The following is an 18741-nucleotide window of genomic DNA, read 5'->3' as shown; positions in this document are numbered from 1 at the left end:
GGCTGCATTAAGAAAACCATTGTCAACAGGTTAAAGGAGGTGATCCCTCACATCTGCTCAGCACTGGTGAGGCCACACCTAGAATAACGCATCTAGTTCTGGGCTTCGCAGTACAAGAGAGAGAGGAATCCACTGCCACATTCAAACTGACCTTTATCCTCCCTCTACCATTCCCCAGAGGAATTTGAGAAAAGTTTATTTTATTTAGAGAAAATCTCAGCCTCCGCACAATCCCTTCTGTGTCAATTTTCTATAGAGATATCTTTACATAAATAAAGAACCTGCTGGTCCCAGAATGATGATTCTGCATTGTAAGCAAATAGAAGAGAAACAATGGAGAAGGTGGTGGAACTGGTAGTCTCTAAATCCAGAACACAAGGGTATTCTACATTTTGTCATTTTAATTAACACCAGGAGTGAGTCCTAGCCAAAAAACATCCCAAACTTAGGGACGCCTTCCCACTGCTGGGTTCAGATATAATGAGTCCTCCGAGTCTAGGAAAGACTTATGGTTATATTGAAGTTAACGAGGTTACACTGAATCCTTTCTCCACATTTCAGATTGCGGCAAGTATGGATGCAGACTTGGGGAACTCATAACCTCTTACTCTAGAGGCAGATGTAAACTTTCTGAAAATGTGGCAGTTTCAGTTACCTGTAAAAGTAACCTATAAAGGCTTCCATTATTTGGTGCCATGTTTGTTCCACACAAAGAAGACAGCCCTTTCCTCATTTACTACTAATGATGGACCACTTGGTATGAAGTTTGATTGGAACTGGAAATTCCACTGTGCATGTTTGCGGGGGGGGCAAGCTGTGAAGAAGGACTTAGAAATGTCCTGTGATAAGAGCATGAACACAACAGTCTTCTGGTATTTCAGACTTGAACATATCATTGTCAAGGTCCTGATCAGCCTCATAATTTTCTGCAGTCCATCTCTGCAACCTCCTCCTTCACACTCACAGCTCTAGCTCCCTGTGCTCAAGGTCAGCTCCGATACGGTGCAGCTGTGCAACCTTGGATCAGCCTGCACTGAAAAGAGCTGAACTGTGAGAAAGATGTGTGAGATGTCTCATCTAGGGCCTTCATACCTGAGCTCAGAAGGTGCATTTAAGCTCAGGCCCTTGCCTTTGGTCCTGACTGAGCTAACAATAAAGCTAAAGCCTGCTATAGTAAGCCCAGTACTTTGTTGATCCTGACCTGGTCTTGCTGCCTTGACTTCCTGGCTTGACCTTAAACCCGCTTTGTGACCATGGACTTGCCTGGCAGTACCTGGACTTCTGGAAGAACCTTTTGGATGGTTACCACCATCACTGGTCTTGCTTTGCTATCCTTGTGTGGGTACTGTGGGACTCCATCCCTCACCGGTAAGGTCATTGCCCCTGCCTACCTTGCTGCAACCCTTGGCTCCTGGCCTTCCCTCTCTTGTGGAGCAGCCCACTTGTGCTCCTCAACATGTGCTAGTATGTGCTGGGGATCTCCTTGAGGGAATGGGCATGGGACAGAGATTAATACGGTGCCTGAGAAGAACTGAAGACAGAATATTTTTTTTACTTTTTAGAAAAACTTTTTTTTCCATTTTATTGCTTTGTTGCTTCTTCCCTCATTGACCATAAATGAGAATCTTCTGCTGTAGAAAGAAGCCCTGAAACTGGCTAACGTCTGAAAAGCTACTCATTTCTTTCTTGACTTGGTTGCAGAGAATCTATGAAGGTAAATCTGAATCTTACTAGCAATAATCTGCTCCTTCCCTTTTACAGACATAAATACACCAAATAAATGGTGCATAAATATTAAAAGAAGCATCCCTGTCATCATTTATAAAGAAAAGGTATTCAAATAACAATTTCAAGCTTGGAGTTGTAGAGATAAGAATTACTGAAGTAAGACAAAAAAATCATGTACTCCTTCCTCTCCCTGTTACTAAACCCAAACTATTAAATGATAATACTATTAAGTTAAACCTAAAGTGTGATGAGGTAAAGCACAAGCTCAGATTGGAGGTACCAACTGCATCTCTTCAACTACAAAAAGACCTGGCATAAAAAGGTGGTGGCAGCATGGAAATTTCAACCTTAGATGAATACAGCACTGGCATTTAGCCACCCGCAAAGGATTCTTTTGGTATGTTAAACAGAGAGAATAAAACATAGGACCAAAGCCCACAGGGTCAAGCATTCAAAGGAATTGTTTGATTTAGTTTCAGGGAACTTGTTTTCAAAATATCTGTCTGTATGCAATAGTTTCAAGTATGAGTTATCTTAGTAATTAAAAATATTAATTGGTATGTGAAATAAAAATATTAATTGATATGTAAAAAAATACTAATTAGTGTTTAAAAATATTAATGTACTCTGGCGACTGACAAAGCCATTATATACACTCACACTTTTCCACTTTTTATGGGTATTAGGTAACTAATTCTTTGGAATATTAGAGCTCCCGTTAGTAAAACAAACAAACAAACAAAATAAACAAACAGTTACTAAAATACAGTATTTTTCAGAAAGGCCAGGTTTTATGTGAGTGAGGTTAAAAAGGAAAGGGATTACATACAGTATTTTCTGTGCAACAATGAATAGTCAGGTTAAGGGAAGGAGAAGAAAGAATGTCAGCATCTCACCACAAATCCTGGCTTGCAAAAACAGGCATAACCGAAGCTGGGGTCCTTCTGAACACAGATGCCATGTATGCAGGGGTTGGATATGCACTCATCAACGTCCAGCTCACAATGGAGGCCTTCCCATCCTGTCAGGAAAAAACCAAAACAAAGCTAAAACAAGACCCATTAAAATCTAAATCCATTTCCTGAGTGTCAATCAAAAAAAGCTATGGGTAACTATAATCAATCTTCACATATACATAAATACATAGTACAAGATGGGTATGAACTGGTTTGGGCTGTGGTTTCTCAAAGTAGAAAAAAAGAGTATAAATAGTTTAACAATAAACAAACACAATCCAAACTATATGGACGTTACAATTATACTCTACTGAACATCCATTAGGGAAGTTAATATTTGCCGACATCTATTTCTGTAGAGACGTTAGTAAGCAAACAAGAGTAAAACCTGAATATATTCTTTCATTACTGAATTAACTGACTCGACGGGTTGCCCTTCACCTACGGAATTATCTGTATCATTATCTCTCTTCGGATGAAGAATTGGCAAGGGTAAAACACTCCCTGAAATCTCTTATCTCATTCCAGATCTGCATATTGCAACCAAAGCTCTATTTTTTCCAAAATTTAAACTGAAGGGATATGGAATTGCCTATATTAATTTTTGACCTTTTTATCCTGTTCATTAAACTTGTGCATTATTGCCACACTGGGGAAGAAAAATTGGAGGTTTAGATAGATGAAAAGAGTTACAGTTACACAAAATAAAATAAAGGGAAGAAGTTTAAAAGAGAAACTCTGAGACAGATTACTGTACCAGATCAATGAGGAGGACAATTTCTGAGCAAATACAGGTTTGTGTTTGAATACCATCAGAATACCATCTTCTTATACTTCAATAGTCAGATTACTGGCATTTTGGTTAATATGAATTTCTTATAAAAATCTCCTTTACAACTAAGTACACCCGTAAATTAGAGGCCAGAAGCTGATCTGGAAGCTGGTTTTTAGATCATGTAATTTGAGCCTGTCTTGAACTCGCTCCTTGGAGTCTAAGCTGAACTGGAGGCAGCCCATTTGCTTGGTAAATACAAACCCAGAATTTTGTAAAAGATGGCTAGTTATTGAAAAACACCGGACCTTCTGCCATGATACTCCCACCACATATTACAGATTGGTTATTTCTCCAGTTAAATTTTCCCATTTGTAAACAAACAAACAAACAAAACCCCTGAACCTCCGAAAAAAACCCATCAGTCCTCCGCTGACACAAGTCTAGTTGCCCCTGTCCTGCATTTCCCTCGGAGCGTGCACCAAACGGACCCACCCGTTAATTCCAGTCCTGCTTTAGCTGCCCTGCCACGAGTGCAGCCTGCCCCAGCTGAAGACTTCAGCTGTGAGGCCGCTATTGGTTCCAGTGGCTGCTGCTGTTGCTTTTGAGCTGTCCGAGATGCTGTTAGAACACAGTTTACATCTCTCGGTGCTGCTTCTGCACCTGAACAGCCTGCAGCTGCAGCCACATGCATCCATTATCCTAAGGGTATGGGCCTGCTACTGGGACAATAGCTGACAAAATTCATGATCCATTACAGAATGGATTTGTCAGAGCTAAATCAATTCCCTTTTCTGGTATCACATGCTGTCACCACATGCTTCATTTTGTTCTCTGGAGGTTTTTGGAAAGCTGCAATCATCTGCCATGTTCCTACTTCTGTCTTGCCACTATCCCTTTTCCATTTTATTAAATTTCAATTGTGGATCTGTTGCTGGGTATCTCAGACTTTCTGCCTTGTGGAAAGTTCTTTCCCATAGTTGCCTTTACAGATTCAAAAATACTCAATCCCGTCTCCATGTTTCTATAGGTGAAGCTGAGCAGAGAAATCCAAGACCTATCATACGTGAATAGTAGTAGCCTACAACAAAAGCAGGTTTTTTCAAGCATTTCTACATTCTGTCTCTGGAAGATATTTTTTCTTTATCTTCTAATGCCTTTCTTCAGTTGTGCAACTTTCAAAAAAGCTATTCCTTCCAAAGGTTCCCCTGCCTCTCCAAATTCACTCCTTTTCTGAGCTGTAAACTTCTTATCTCTTCAGCTGTTTCAGAGACTCCAATAACATTTGAAAATACCACATTAATTGAAAAAAAACCAAGATACATAGCCATAGTGCATATACCTAAAACATGTGGTTCCTTCACTGTGTCTTCTCCTGGTGGAGAAATAATGTAGAGATCTTTCACCCCTACTAGTGAATGCTATTGTAAAAAGCAATGTAAAAGAAAGGCAGCTCACATTTCGGTTGGAAGGTGTTTAAAACATGTTCGCAGCAGGAATGAGTTCCAAGGCCCCAGAGAAGCTGCTTCTACTTATACCAAGCATTTCCATATACAGTTGCACAGAGACAGCAGTTACAGTCCTTGGCTGGCAAGCAATTTTTAAATGTCTATATTCAAATATATTTAAAGTATTACTGGCTTTAAAAATGAGGAGAAAAATTTTGAATTCAACAATGTATTCTGTGTGAGGCACTGTAATGATAAAAAAATATATCTTTTAAGTTTTTAAGTCATCTGTATTGGTGAAGTGATATATGGCCATATACTGTACCAGGTAGAGTGAGGGGACATACAGCTTTATCCACATGGAATTTCCATCGGGTAACTGTGCTGAGAGGAAAAAAGATATATAGTACTGAAGACAGGTCATGATTCAGACTTTTAAGATCAGAAAGGACCATTATGATCACGAATTCTGACCCTCTGTATGGCAAAGTCCAGAAACTTTTCACTCAGTGGTTCATACATCAGGAGTATCGTGTCTTTCTGGATTATTGAGTATCTCTTAAACATTAAAAAACATTGCTATAAAAACATTAATCTGTGAGCAAGTGTCATGGTTTAACCCCAGCCAGCAACTAAGCACCACGCAGCTGCTCACTCACTCCCCCCCACCCAGAGGGATGGGGGAGAAAATCGGGAAAAGAAGTAAAACTTGTGGGTTGAGATAAGAACGGTTTAATAGAACAGAAAAGAAGAAACTAATAATGATAATGATAACACTAATTAAATGACAACAGTAATAATAAAAGGATTGGAATGTACAAATGATGCGCAGTGCAATTGCTCACCACCCGCCGATCGACACCCAGTTAGTCCCCGAGCAGCGATCCCTCCCAGGCCAACTCCCCCCAGTTTATATACTGGGCATGATGTCACATGGTATGGAATATTCGTTTGGGTCCTCTGTCCTGGCTGTGTCCCCTCCCAACTCCTTGTGCCCCTCCAGCCTTCTTGCTGGCTGGGCATCAGCAGCTGGAAAATCCTTGACTTTAGACTAAACATTACTTGGCAACAACTGAAAACATCAGTGTGTTATCCACATTCTTCTCATACTGAACCCAGAACACAGCACCGTACCAGCTACTAGGAAGACAGTTAACTCTATCCCAGCTGAAACTAGGACAGCAAGTTAGTCCTAAAACTACTTAGGGTCTAGTAAGCCAAAGATAATTCCATTTAAGTCTTATGTATTATAGTATCATTCCTCAGTCCTGATTAAACAAATGAATAAACTGTCCATATCGACTCTCATTACGCGTGCATGCACACACACACACTCTTGCTTCAGTACCTTGCATACATATTTTTTTTTCCTTAAATCTGTTACATATAGTTTTGTAAACTGCACTAGGGACACTTCAGAATGAAAAAAATATGTAAAATAAAATCTGGTTTTATTAATAGTCAATTCATTATGTGCTTTCTTTTTAATGAAGTACAAGCATGGATACTAATCTATGTAAAAATTACATGAACAGATTGTTAGAAAGACTGCAGAAAAGTTTTGTGCAATACATATATGGTCACTTGACTTCAGGAGCTTAGCAAGATCTTACTGCTTGTAAATCGAAACCAACAAGCGATCATACTTCAGTACAAAGAGAATAAGCAGATCAGGTGTATGAAGATATCATGGGTGAATAGAATATTTATCTTCCAGAATGTATCTAAATAATCTCTAAAATAATCACTAGGAAATCTTGGATCAGTACCATCAAAGAAAGTATTCAGCAGTGCAGGTCTGTACAATAAGAAACAATAGACTTAAACTGAAAAAATTAAAGTTTCAGGAGGTAGGTACTAGTATAATTCTTAAATTAAGAGTAACCGAATTACAGAGCAGTATGCTTCAAGGCAGTTATTTATACCCTACTTATGTTGACAAAAGGCTCTTTATTTATAGACATGACAGGAGATAGTGAGTAGTCCTGAACAGATTAAATTTTTGATTGTGTGAGAATGCAGGCTGACTGTGACCTTTGCTTTTGCGTAAATACTGAAACACTTATACACTCTTAAGTCACAAGAACTGTTTAAGTTGTTCTATGTCAGCATAAGAAAACAGCTCCCACTTTTTTTCAGAAAGTGCTTGTTTTCATTCTATTCATAATTGTTCAGAAAATTTCTTTTCATCCCAGCCAGCAGACCTAAGCATGGCTATGTGTGACAACAACAACAACAAATATTAGTTAAAATGTTCAGAATTTCTTTTCAGTCAACCTTATTCTGTAGCTAGTTAAATTTTCTAGTCGCTATACAGTGCCTACTTGACTGCTTGGTCAGTAAGTTACATTAGTAAAGATCATACATAATAAGCATAGCTCTAGATAATTCTTCAGACTCACTTAATGAGCTGGTTTTAGTTTTAAGTCTTTCTAACATGCTTATTAGATTAGTTAATTGTCTTTAGATTTCATTCAAAAAGCTTGTCAGACATAGTTAATCTTTTTGTACCCTATAGGTTATATACAAATAAAAAGCTGCATATAATTTACCAATTTTCTCAGTAGTAACACTGATAATATCATTGTTTAAGATTGTTCTGTCAGATGTCAGTTACCTTGTTGACATTTACAAGTGTATCCATTGATATGATCTTCACAGGTTGAGCCATGCAGACAAGGTGATGAATTACACTCATTAACTTCTATTTCACAAAACTGTCCAGAAAATCCAGTAAGACACCTGAAGCAAACAACATTCCAAAGTGTTATACTATGCATAACAATCATATAAAATATACTTTGTGTGGAAACAATTTGTATAAATTATGAGCATTAACAAGACACAATCTCATATATTCCTTTCTGTTTTAAGGAGTATTTTACTGGAACTCTTCCAAGTTTCACACTGTAATCCATGGCAATCTTTTAGGGGATTTATGACGGCAAAACCCATCCACAAATTTCACATCTGGATCATAATCAAACATAACAGTCTCAGTTACAGTTTACTGGTTCTATCAAGGTGAGTACAAACCTTTCTTAATGTACTCTTGGGAGACTTTGTCTACTAAAATAGTTTATTTAGCTAAGTAACTGCAGTCTATGTTTGGAAAACTGCTCGTTGAGAAATGTTGCACCATTAAATGTAAGTACAGCATAAAAGGTAACCTTCAGGGACCATGCTTTCATTATCATTCTAGTTATCAAATACTAGTAATCTTGAAAAAACTCTTCTGTATTTTCCTGGTTGTAAATCCTATGTGATCATTAATACCAAAATAGTTCCATATGCTTTCAACATATAACTATATAACTGACTCAAACAGATTCACAAGACCTCTAATGAAGCTCAGAAATCTTACTAATCTCATTATTGAGACACATCCTTGCATACATACACACAGCTTTACAGATATACTCGCATACGTTCTGCAAAGCAGGGCCCCCTAACGGTATTTACATCATTTACTCTTTTGAGATGTGTGTACATGGATATATTTCACATGAGACAATGTATTCAAAAACTCCTTGTCCTGGTTTCAGCTGGGATGGAGTTAATTGTCTTCCTAGTAGCTGGTACAGTGCTGTGTTTTGGGTTCAGTATGAGAAGAATGTGGATAACACACTGATGTTTTCAGTTGTTGCTAAGTGGTGTTTATACCAAGTCAAGGATTTTCCAGCTTCTGATGCCCAGCCAGCAAGAAGGCTGGAGGGGCACAAGGAGTTGGGAGGGGACACAGGCAGGGCAGAGGACCCAAACTGGCCAAATGGGTATTCCATACCGTGTGACATCATGCCCAGTATATAAACTGGGGGGAGTTGGCCTGGGGGGGACTGCTGCTCAGGGATTAACTGGGCATCGGTTGACGAGCGGTGAGCAATTGCATTGTGCATCGCTTGTTTTGTATATTCCAATTCTTTTATTGTCATTTTATTATTGTTATTATTATCATTATCATTATTAGTTTCTTCCCTTCTGTTCTATTAAACTGTTCTTATCTCAACCCACTTTTTTTCCCCCCGATTCTCTCCCCCATCCCACTGGTTGTGGGGGGAAGTGAGTGAGCAGCTGCGTGGTGCTTAGCTGCTGGCTGGGGTTAAACCTGTTAGCAGCCGGGTGGTGCACATCTTGTATGTTGTCTTAGCTCTAAAGAAGAGCATAAAACTTCATGCCCCACTTACAGGAAGGTGAATACATTAACAAACTACCTTTGAGTAAACTAGAATAGTCATGTCACCTACTCCTCAAGACGCTACACTGTGTGAATACAAAACACGTCATTAGAATGAAGTATCTGCAGTGTCCACCTCAGCGTTCCAGATCCTGAAGGAAAAGAGGAGGAGGATGGTCCATGGAACAGGTATGTGAAACACTTCCTGCAGCATCATTATGCTATGTATCGGTAATTATGTTTTGCGTTATTTCTGCCTTGACTACTAGAACATATTTGTTTCATTTTATATGGAATACACTCTGGGTAATGGGAATTTGGAATCTACCAAGACAATGACAGCAGGACAGATTTGCCAAAGTCTATACCAACTGTAGATGACAGCGATGGCATACTGCTTGGAAAATGTACAAACTGAAGCACACACTACTATTTTTCGAATATCTAATTATAATATGTGAGAGAAAAACCATGGATAAGGCTTAATATTAGAGTGAGCTGTAAGGCCACCTGTATAGCTCTTTGGCCACAAAACATTAAGCAAAATCAACTGATTGATAACATACAGTTTGGCCTTTCATCCTACTGGTAAACATCGAAGCCCAGTATTTAGAACCGGATTCATCCCACCTAACTTCACATACCTAACTGTAGTAACCCTAGGATTCTCATATGCTCAGTGGAATAATGGGTGCAGAGGATGATTCTGTTCACTGAAAGCTTAAATAATTTTCTGCAGATACCTCTGTCTTTCCACTGGCTACATAGCATATAAAAAAAAAGAAAAGAAAAAAAAACATTGAAGGGAGCGACTTCTCCCAGATATGGGAAGGAGGACCAGAAGGATGAATGCCTATATAATAATGAAAGAATATTCTACTGGAAAAAAAGGCAACTAGACACAGGGCATACTGGGAGAGTTTAAAATGAATTTAACTTTAACTTTGGTGTGTTTATAGGCATTTCACTTTTTTAAAAAAGGGCTTACAACATAAACTGGAAGAAGTATGCATTTATTATGTAAAAATTCTGGACAGAATAACTATACCTATATGTATCTAAGATGAGTGGGCTTGATTTTTTAGCCTGTAAAACTTAAAACATTGAAGAAAACCTTAAAGGTCTTTTTAAGAACTCTCCTGTTGGCAGCTTCAAGTGGGCACATTTTTATATGTGATGTGTATACTTGCTGAAGAGTAGAAACCAGTAAAGACAAGAGCAGTTTACAGAGTTACTGTGGTCATAACTAGTTGGTGCAAGAATGACTGGTGGAGCAGGTTGATATACCTCCAATGGAGAGAATCAACAGAACGGAATCAGCTTCATATCACAGGATACAGCCCAGATGAGCTTTGGATGATTTTCTACTCAGCAAGGCTTGAGACTTCAGCAACACAAACTATATAGCCATGGGCCTAATTCTATAGACATTGAGGTAGAAAAACAGATATATGTATATGTATAAATGTTTGGTAAAACTTGGTACTGAAAACTTCCCACATATTAAGTGTACAATACCATATAGAGTGATGGTGGCACTACTGAAAAAGAAAAGTTATAAAAAAATATGACTTTGCCTTCAAATTGAAATTTATGTGGAAAACATAAACCCATGAAAGCACTTAGATACCCAGTAAATCAAATCTCACATACATCAATTTGTACGAGGTACCTTTTTTCCCAAGTCAGACAACCATTCAACTTAAAGAATATTTAAGAATATTGCAAGTATTTCACATACTGATGTGTTCTATTTTTTGTAAATGCTACAATACCACAGTGTTCAGTTTGCTTGTGCTCAGATAGCATAATTAGATATAAATGATGCTTCACGACTGCAGAGGCAGGCACTCTATTAACTAAACGATTCTGAGCAATTATGAAACAACTAGCAGTAAGCATGTTACTGGTAAGTGTTTGCAAGTCATAAAACAACACCTTAATGTCAGCAGCTTTCGCAAATTTCCCAATATTCCAATAAATTTTATGCTTTATTAAGAGTCTTAATGAAGTTAACACTTCTTAGGATATGACAAGCACTTCAATAATTTCTTAAATTTTTGTTCGCTCTCACCTTCCTTTATTCTTACTCCTTTTTTTATAAATTTTTATTTCTGTTCTGCCTCTCCGCATTCCTACCCCCTTCTGCCATTTCTTTTAGAGCATTAGAAGGGACAGCAATAATAGAATTTAAATACAACTGACATTAGAAAGTGTAAGTAGATATGGAAAACAGTTCTTGTGCTATAAATGGCATTAAACCTAACTCAAATACTTTGGAACACATTTGTATGAGGTGCTTGGGATATGACTGTTCTGCAAATGAAAACCAGGGGCTTTTAGATAGCTTTCTTATCAAGGTACGACCACTGAAAACCTTGTAGATTGATTACTATTTAATAAAAAACAATTTATGCCTTTATAAGTATATGCACATCTAGGTTTAGCAGCAAACAACTCTTAGGGCTTATCTGATAAAGCAAGCTAATACACTGTGAAGGCTGAGTTTTTAAACTTACAAAGGTATCAACATCAAGATCAACAGTTCAATACTGAAAGGCAGCAAAAAATACTGCTCATTTGCTGTAAGAATAATGCATTCACAATTTAATTATAACCAGTTTATAGGGATGACGGCAAAGATATTTCTCTTTTCTATCATTCTCTACAGCTTTTTTCTCTCATAAAAAATGCTGACACAACGTAGTGCAAATGTAGTCCCTGTTCTGTTGTACCTTTATATCAATCATTATCAGGAGTGATCATCTTAATTTGGGCACATGCCAATGCAATAGCTGAACAGAAGACTGAAAAGATTCTATTGAATTGGATGGATTTGAAACACAAGAATGTAACTTCAGTACTTTCACACTGCAGTTAAGAACAGAGATGGGAATAAGCATCTCAGCAAAATGCTTAGCTGAGGATTAGTGTGGTGTACAAGATGACAGTTCATTTTCTTCTTCCATAAAAACATGGCCAACTAGTCACCATTAAATCTCCTATGTATCTGTAGGAGCCAGTTCTTTGCAGTTTTCAACCTGTATCTGACATGAACTACAAATTGTGATGAAATGATACTTGCAAACTTTCAATTCTGCAATCTTTCCTCACTCCCCATTAATCTCAGCTGGAATGGAAACTCTGTCTTCTACAATGAATGCAGGAGTTCACGAAGACGACCTTGAAGGTCCTGTAGGAAGCTAATGGGCATTTGCCCTGGTTATGACAAACACTGTTTCAGTAGCACCTATATTAAGTAGCACAATGAAGAACAGAAATGAAAGGAAGAGGCGTATATGGCTCTTAAGTGTCTAAACTGCCTCTTAAATATACATGCAGGTTTAGAATCAGTGGCCAGTTTCACCAACCACCTGGTAAGACCTATCTTATATCTAAATTAATCCCAAGCTATCTAGGAAACCTGTGAGTCAAAATGATCCTGAAGTGTAACTATAACATCTTAGGCACTTCCAAACCGAAATTTCTAAATCAAGAGCAAAGTCCACTGATCATTTTAAAGGTGCTTCCTCTTTATGCTTGCTCTTTGGGCTATTGGCTGATATGAACAAAGAAAAGGTGGATAATGAGTAAAAGATGAATTTGCTCGTCAAGAAGTAGTTTACTAAGTCTTGAGAGAAGTCAGATGGGACATTTGAGAGAGCAAGAATACTAACAGAACAAGAGGCTGGGAACACTTAGGGTAGGGAAATACAGGCTGAACAAAGATCCAAACACCAGTGCATCTTAGAACACAAGAAGAGTCACTCAAGAAACAGAAAAGGGAAGTTAAGTTTAAAAAGTAAAGCATGGGTTTCAGAATCGTATTTCTGGGACAAAAGGAAAAAGCTATCAAGAAACAGCAAGAACAGAATCTGTTCTCCCAGAGGCACTGCCACCGTCACTGATGGGCTCGGCCTTGGCCAGCGGTGGGTCCGTCCTGGAGCCGGCTGGCATGGGCTCTGTCGGACATGGGGGAAGAAGCTGCCAGCAGGTTCTCACAGAAGCCAGCCCTGCAGCCCCCCCACTACCAACACCTGGCCACGCAAACCCGAGACAGCTGGGAAGATACATTTTGTCAGGTACAGCATTCTAGCTTTATTAAGATGATTTTCACTGTGGTTTTCATGACGAGTCCCTATGGGTTGGCAGAAGCTGCTCTTGGTTCCTGCCCTCACCGGTACTCTGATTCAGTGACAGCAGAGGGAAGGGTTATGCGCTGACGGACTTTTTGCAAAAAGCAGCCAGGACATCTAAACGGAGTGAGCGAGGCCATATTCAGAATGAGGGAACAGGCAGGAAAGGGGCTGGAGAACAGGCCTGTAATGGACTCAGCATAAAAGCAATCTGCGAGCTTGAAGCTGGCCTAGCTACACAGTTCAGGCTAAAAGAAAGATGACTCATTTAGGATGAGGGCTTAGCTGTCTAAGGGGCTGCCCATTAATATAATGAAGAATTGACCTTTAAACCTAGAGAAAGTTGTATAGATACAGAAAGACAGCAGAGTTAATAGGGTGGTGTCTATATGGGCTTGGCTGACCTATTTAGGAAAGATGAATCAGGTCCTAAGGAACATTCACAGATTTAGTAATCTTAAACCACAATTTAAGCATTTGCTACTATAATATCGATGATAGGTTTACAGAACTACAGGGAATTGTAACATTACTGATATTTTATCAATCAAATGTCAGAGAAAATGCCACCTGCCTGATTTAAGTAGCCCTGTCTCACAGTGTTGTAGACATCCTGCCCCAAAGCTGGCTATACAGCGGATCAGAACTGGGCTAATTGTTAGTAATAAGAAACATCCTTGCTTTATATATAACATTTAACAATCTAATGCAGCAGCTGCTGCACATATAAGACTGAACCCAGGTCTGCACTCCTGCTCTTCATTATATCTAATAATTAAAATAGCAAATGTAACAGGGAAAATTACCAAATTAAAAAAAATATGTATACCTTAATTTTTTTTTTAAGTTAAATTGGACATTATGATTTATCAATTAATAATAAGGTAGAAACACACACTTCTTGTAACGAATTCACAGAACTTACACTGGGAGAATGAAGTAGTTTATTTTTCCATTAGTCCAGAGCTTGTCAGATCGAACCTAAGAACATCAGTGTTTCCACATCAAAGCAACAATCTTTTTTTTTTAGATTAAAAGTAAAAAAGCAGCAGAGGAATCTATTAATGAATCAGAACACAACCGAGGAAGGATCTGTCAGAATGTCTGCTTATTTCAGCATAAACTCAGCTGTGTACAGTCTCTTGTATTAATGATTATCGATCAAAACACTAACTGTAGAAAAATCTGAAACATCCCTACAATTGCTCTGCTCCTGAAAATTATGTTAAATAAGAAGCTGTTATTTTACTAGCTTGTTATATAATAAGTACGTAAGGGTTTTTTTTTTTAAAAAAAAACCAACTTGCAGTTATTTAAACAAATACACAACTGCCACTACACAAATTAGAAATTCCATATTTATATCAGTATTGGAAAGATTCATCAAAGAAGGGGTAAGGGAACGTCACAGACTTGTTCAAGCATTTTATGCAGAAATTGAGTTACTCAAGCCTAATCTGAATTTTGCAATAACAATTTCAGGGTTGCCAAAATATTTGTATTTCTTGCCAACACATTTCCATATAAAGAGTGAGTTAATCAGTAAGAGACTTCAACTCCTAGATGAAGTTTTCAACAAAAGCCCAAGATGTCCTGTGTAAAACTACTCTAAAAAAGCAGCAGTAGTAACTGTTGTCAAAGTTTTACTTCATGTTAATTTTGCATTCTAAGGGCTACTGGCATGCATACATTTCTACTACTACATTTAAAACAATTCCAGAGGGATTGATTAATAATTTATTAAGAGAATTAAATGAAGGATTTTGATCTGTGACAATTATAGCTGCAGTCATAGTAAAATTTCTTCCATGTGAGTAAACTTTCAGCCTTGGAGAAAACCTGCAAGAACTTAAATGTCAGCCAAATTTTTCCCTACAACTCTAATTCATATCGTGTTGTAACTCATCGCTCTTTGAGTCTGTTTTGTAACTCATCTTTTGAGTCTATTTTTTATCTGTACCCTTTTCCTCCTCTCTCCCTCTCTTTCTTCATCTGCCTTGTGACCTTTTAGAGCTTATGAATAATTTGTATATCTGTGAGATCTAAGGTTCAGAAAAAAACATGGTTTCTACAACACAGAAGTTTATTAGGTTTCTCTGGGAGCAATGATTAACAGCAATTGTACTTTTAAGAGAGCATTTATGCTGTAACCTTTACCTGCCTATGTGACTCATTCAACCTGGTAAAATCAATGATGAACTTTATGGACCAGCCTACACTATGAAATTTGTTTGGGACATCAGTTTTTCTTCATGAGTGTTGACCTTGATGAGTGGGGTAATGTTTTGTTAATACCTCTCCGTTAGGTAATTAGGACTTTGGGCAGAATAACAGATCAATGTGAAAAGCACCTCTCCTGAGCAACTGTCTCAGCTAAAGTAGTCTTGTAAATGTGCAATCTCTTTTGACATTAGTCATGATTTTTTTTCTTTTTCAAATCTGCATTTTCTGTCCAAAATAAATCTAGTTAACTGCTCTACTGTAACAGGCCAGCTCTGTCACTGCAAATTTACACTGGGATTGCTATACATTATTAACAAGCTATGAAAAGTCACTGGCTAAATGTCATGGAAGCTGAGATATAGCAGCACCTTGGGATTCATATAGCAAACAGTTTAGTTTTAATCATCTTGGACCACAAGGTGCCTTGACATTTGCGAGGCAACTTTTTCCTTTTTAACTTCCACTGGAATCAGACCTCTATTATCTCAACCATAATTCTCAACTTCAAATGTGATAGAAAGTTTTACCTTCTAAATTAAAAAAGTGAAAAATCGATCAAACATGGACCTTATCATTCATTTAATCGATGCTCATATGCCAGCTTGGAAAGGAAAAAAGGAAGAGCAAGGAAAACTAGATAATTCAGCCACCTTCAGGATTATTAGAGATGTTTCCTGTGAAATGCATGACCCTTACCTTAGCACTACTGAGGCATGACTTCCCCGAGCAGTATTAACACTACAAACTTCTGCAGAACCTTTTTAATTTCAAAGAAAAAATGAGGAAGAGCACTGATTCATTTTAAATATACGTAACATTACAACATGATTTCTTAAAGCTTTAAAAATTTATTGGGATATTCATCTATGGTGCCAAATAAATTTGCAGTCATTATCATACTTCACTCTCTAACAGCCAACCTTTTGGATCGTAAGTTCCAATTTACTGGAAGCCAATGCGTCATTTTTGCCCTTTTAGGTAGGATTATTCACAGACAAAATAAAAAAGACAAACATTATTTTATTCATCTGAAATGGTTATTTCTCAAGAAATACAAGAGCAAGCCAAAATCCTGACCCTACGAACATTACTTTGAAAAATGAAATCTATTTCATCTGCAAGTTACAGTGTGATGAAGTTTTGAATGTTCAGATATTTTTCTTTCTTTCAAACTTAACTGCTCTAATTTCTGTGTGGTTTTTTTTTTCTTATTTTACACATCTGCCAGCACATTATCTGTATTGCCTTAAAACATGTCAAAAAAAAAAATGTTGCCTCATAAATGAATGTATACATGAAATACTGTCATCAGGTTATACAATGAATAACCACAACCTCCCATTCCCCATTACTCGGGGGAGAGGGGGAGGGAGAAGGAGGTAGAAGATTTGGGAACAAAGGAGTGAAGTTAAGCCTAGGAAAAGGGGGTGGTGGTGGTGTTTTAGTTTTTGTCTTTGTTTCTCACCATCCTATTCTATTTTAAATTGGCAATAAATTTAATTTTGCCCAAGTCAAGTCTGTTCGCCAGTGATCTCCCTGTGTTTATTTAGACCCCTGAGTTTTTCCATCTTCTTTTCTCCCGCCATGCTGTTGAGAAGAGGGAGTGAGAGAGTGGCTGGGTGGGCATCTGGCAGCCAGGCAAGTTCAATGCACCACAAAGGTATGTGTTTTTCCAAAGATTTCTACATAACTACTGAAATTCTCAAGTTCCCTACCTCAAGAATTAATTCTATTTACAGTAATTAAGACAGAGACCAGGCCTCTTCAGAGCTTGCCAAAACCTTGCTAAGGAACCCATCTCAGAAAACAGTAATATAACATGAATTTCTTCACAAATTGTACTCTAAGCATATTCTAGACAAAAAAAGAAGAAGAAGAAGAAGAAGAAAAAAGAGACTTTAAGACACAATGCAAAACAGCATCCTCTGGTGACAATGTTTTTGGTGGGTTTTTATTCCTTCTATTTCTCACAATGTCATAGTTGATGCTAAAAGAAATGTTCAAGATAATTTGTGTGAACCATTATATCTGTACACTCCTGTCCATTAACACAACATCACAGCCCATCTGAAAAATGCAATATTTGCAAAGAAAGTTTGTATCTTAAATCAGCTGATACTGTTTTACTTGTCTTACCCCATAATCCTTGCTTCTCTTACATCCTTTGACCATCCACAACTATAACATTAATTTGATTCAAATAAAAAAAAACTATTGGGAGTAGAATCTTCTTCAGCATTCTTGTTTCACTTATCAAGTTACTGAAACTTTTGATATATTTATTTTCTGAAAGCGAGATTAATAGCTATGGGGATGTTACCGTGAACCTGATATAGAATTCAGAGAGGAAGCTTTTCTAATTATCTAACAATGACCAAGCACCTCATTGCTTTAGAATTAACTTCTATAGGCAAATCACTACAGCTGAGAAACCTTTCTTCCAGGTATTTCACTATTCTAAGCTTTGCATCATGCATTTCAAACAACTTTCATAGCGAGCTTTACCAGGACCTTCAAGTAACACTAAAAATGTGGGTGCTGGACAGGTCACATAATGAGCTCATCTTGGTGGAAACTGTCCCACACACGTTTCACCAGCTACAGGTTTTATCCCATTAAGCTCAGATGCAGTAATTCCCTATGGAAAACTGAAAAATGAAGGTATTGCATCAAAGCAAATAATCTGCTGTCTGGTCACCCATCTGGTTTTAAGACTGTCGATTGTGGTGATGATGCAGCAGATGACCCACTCAATGTGTATGCTATATATAAAAAAAAAATATTTAAGTGTTCTGTTGCTTTCAGATTCAGAAAAATTGATAAGGGGGAAAAAACCATTGACTTTTGTGTGCATGTGTGTGTGAACTCACACTGATTTCTGGGGTCCTACACTGGATCAGCATAGATCTTTGTTGTTACTGTGGTTTCACTAAGTGGGTTAAACTGATTGTCTCCATAAGCCCAATGAATTTCAGTTCAAAGTAATATGAATCAGCTGCCTTATCACTAATACCACTGAAAATTGCTTCCCCGATGTACTTTGAAGCATGTTTCTATGGAGAGAATTAGAGAAAGCAGCCAGTAGGGAACTTACAGAAAAAAGCCTCCCACGAGAGCTTTTCTCAGATTATTTTCTCTAAAACCCTTCCCAAGGGTGATACTGCGATTGTTAATTTTAGAACATTGACAATGAACCTTTCCCCAAGCTACAGGTCTAGCATATCACATCATTACTTTTTTCTTCCCCTTCCCTCCTCTGAATTCTCCTTGGAGGTACTGTCAAGAATGAAGCAAGTTTATTTAT

The 18741-nt window shown here is 37.8% G+C and overlaps 1 protein-coding gene across 2 annotated transcripts in view; it reads right to left on the bottom strand.

Moving 5' to 3' along the window:
- Nucleotides 1–18741, bottom strand: part of EYS (eyes shut homolog) — a 1018924-nt gene that overhangs the window by 377916 nt on the left and 622267 nt on the right. For both annotated transcript variants that reach the window (XM_030007184.2, XM_030007189.2), the window contains 2 exons: nt 7522–7646; nt 2625–2749 (listed from right to left, as the gene is read on the bottom strand). In XM_030007184.2, the coding sequence (XP_029863044.1) occupies nt 2625–2749; nt 7522–7646 (250 nt within the window). The remainder of the gene's footprint in view (nt 1–2624; nt 2750–7521; nt 7647–18741) is intronic.

Source organism: Aquila chrysaetos, chromosome 2 (assembly GCF_900496995.4).
Source record: "Aquila chrysaetos chrysaetos chromosome 2, bAquChr1.4, whole genome shotgun sequence".
Lineage (NCBI taxonomy): Eukaryota > Metazoa > Chordata > Aves > Accipitriformes > Accipitridae > Aquila > Aquila chrysaetos.
The sequence above is the reverse complement of the archived record's forward strand: the minus strand, read 5'-3'. Positions and strand labels throughout refer to the sequence as shown.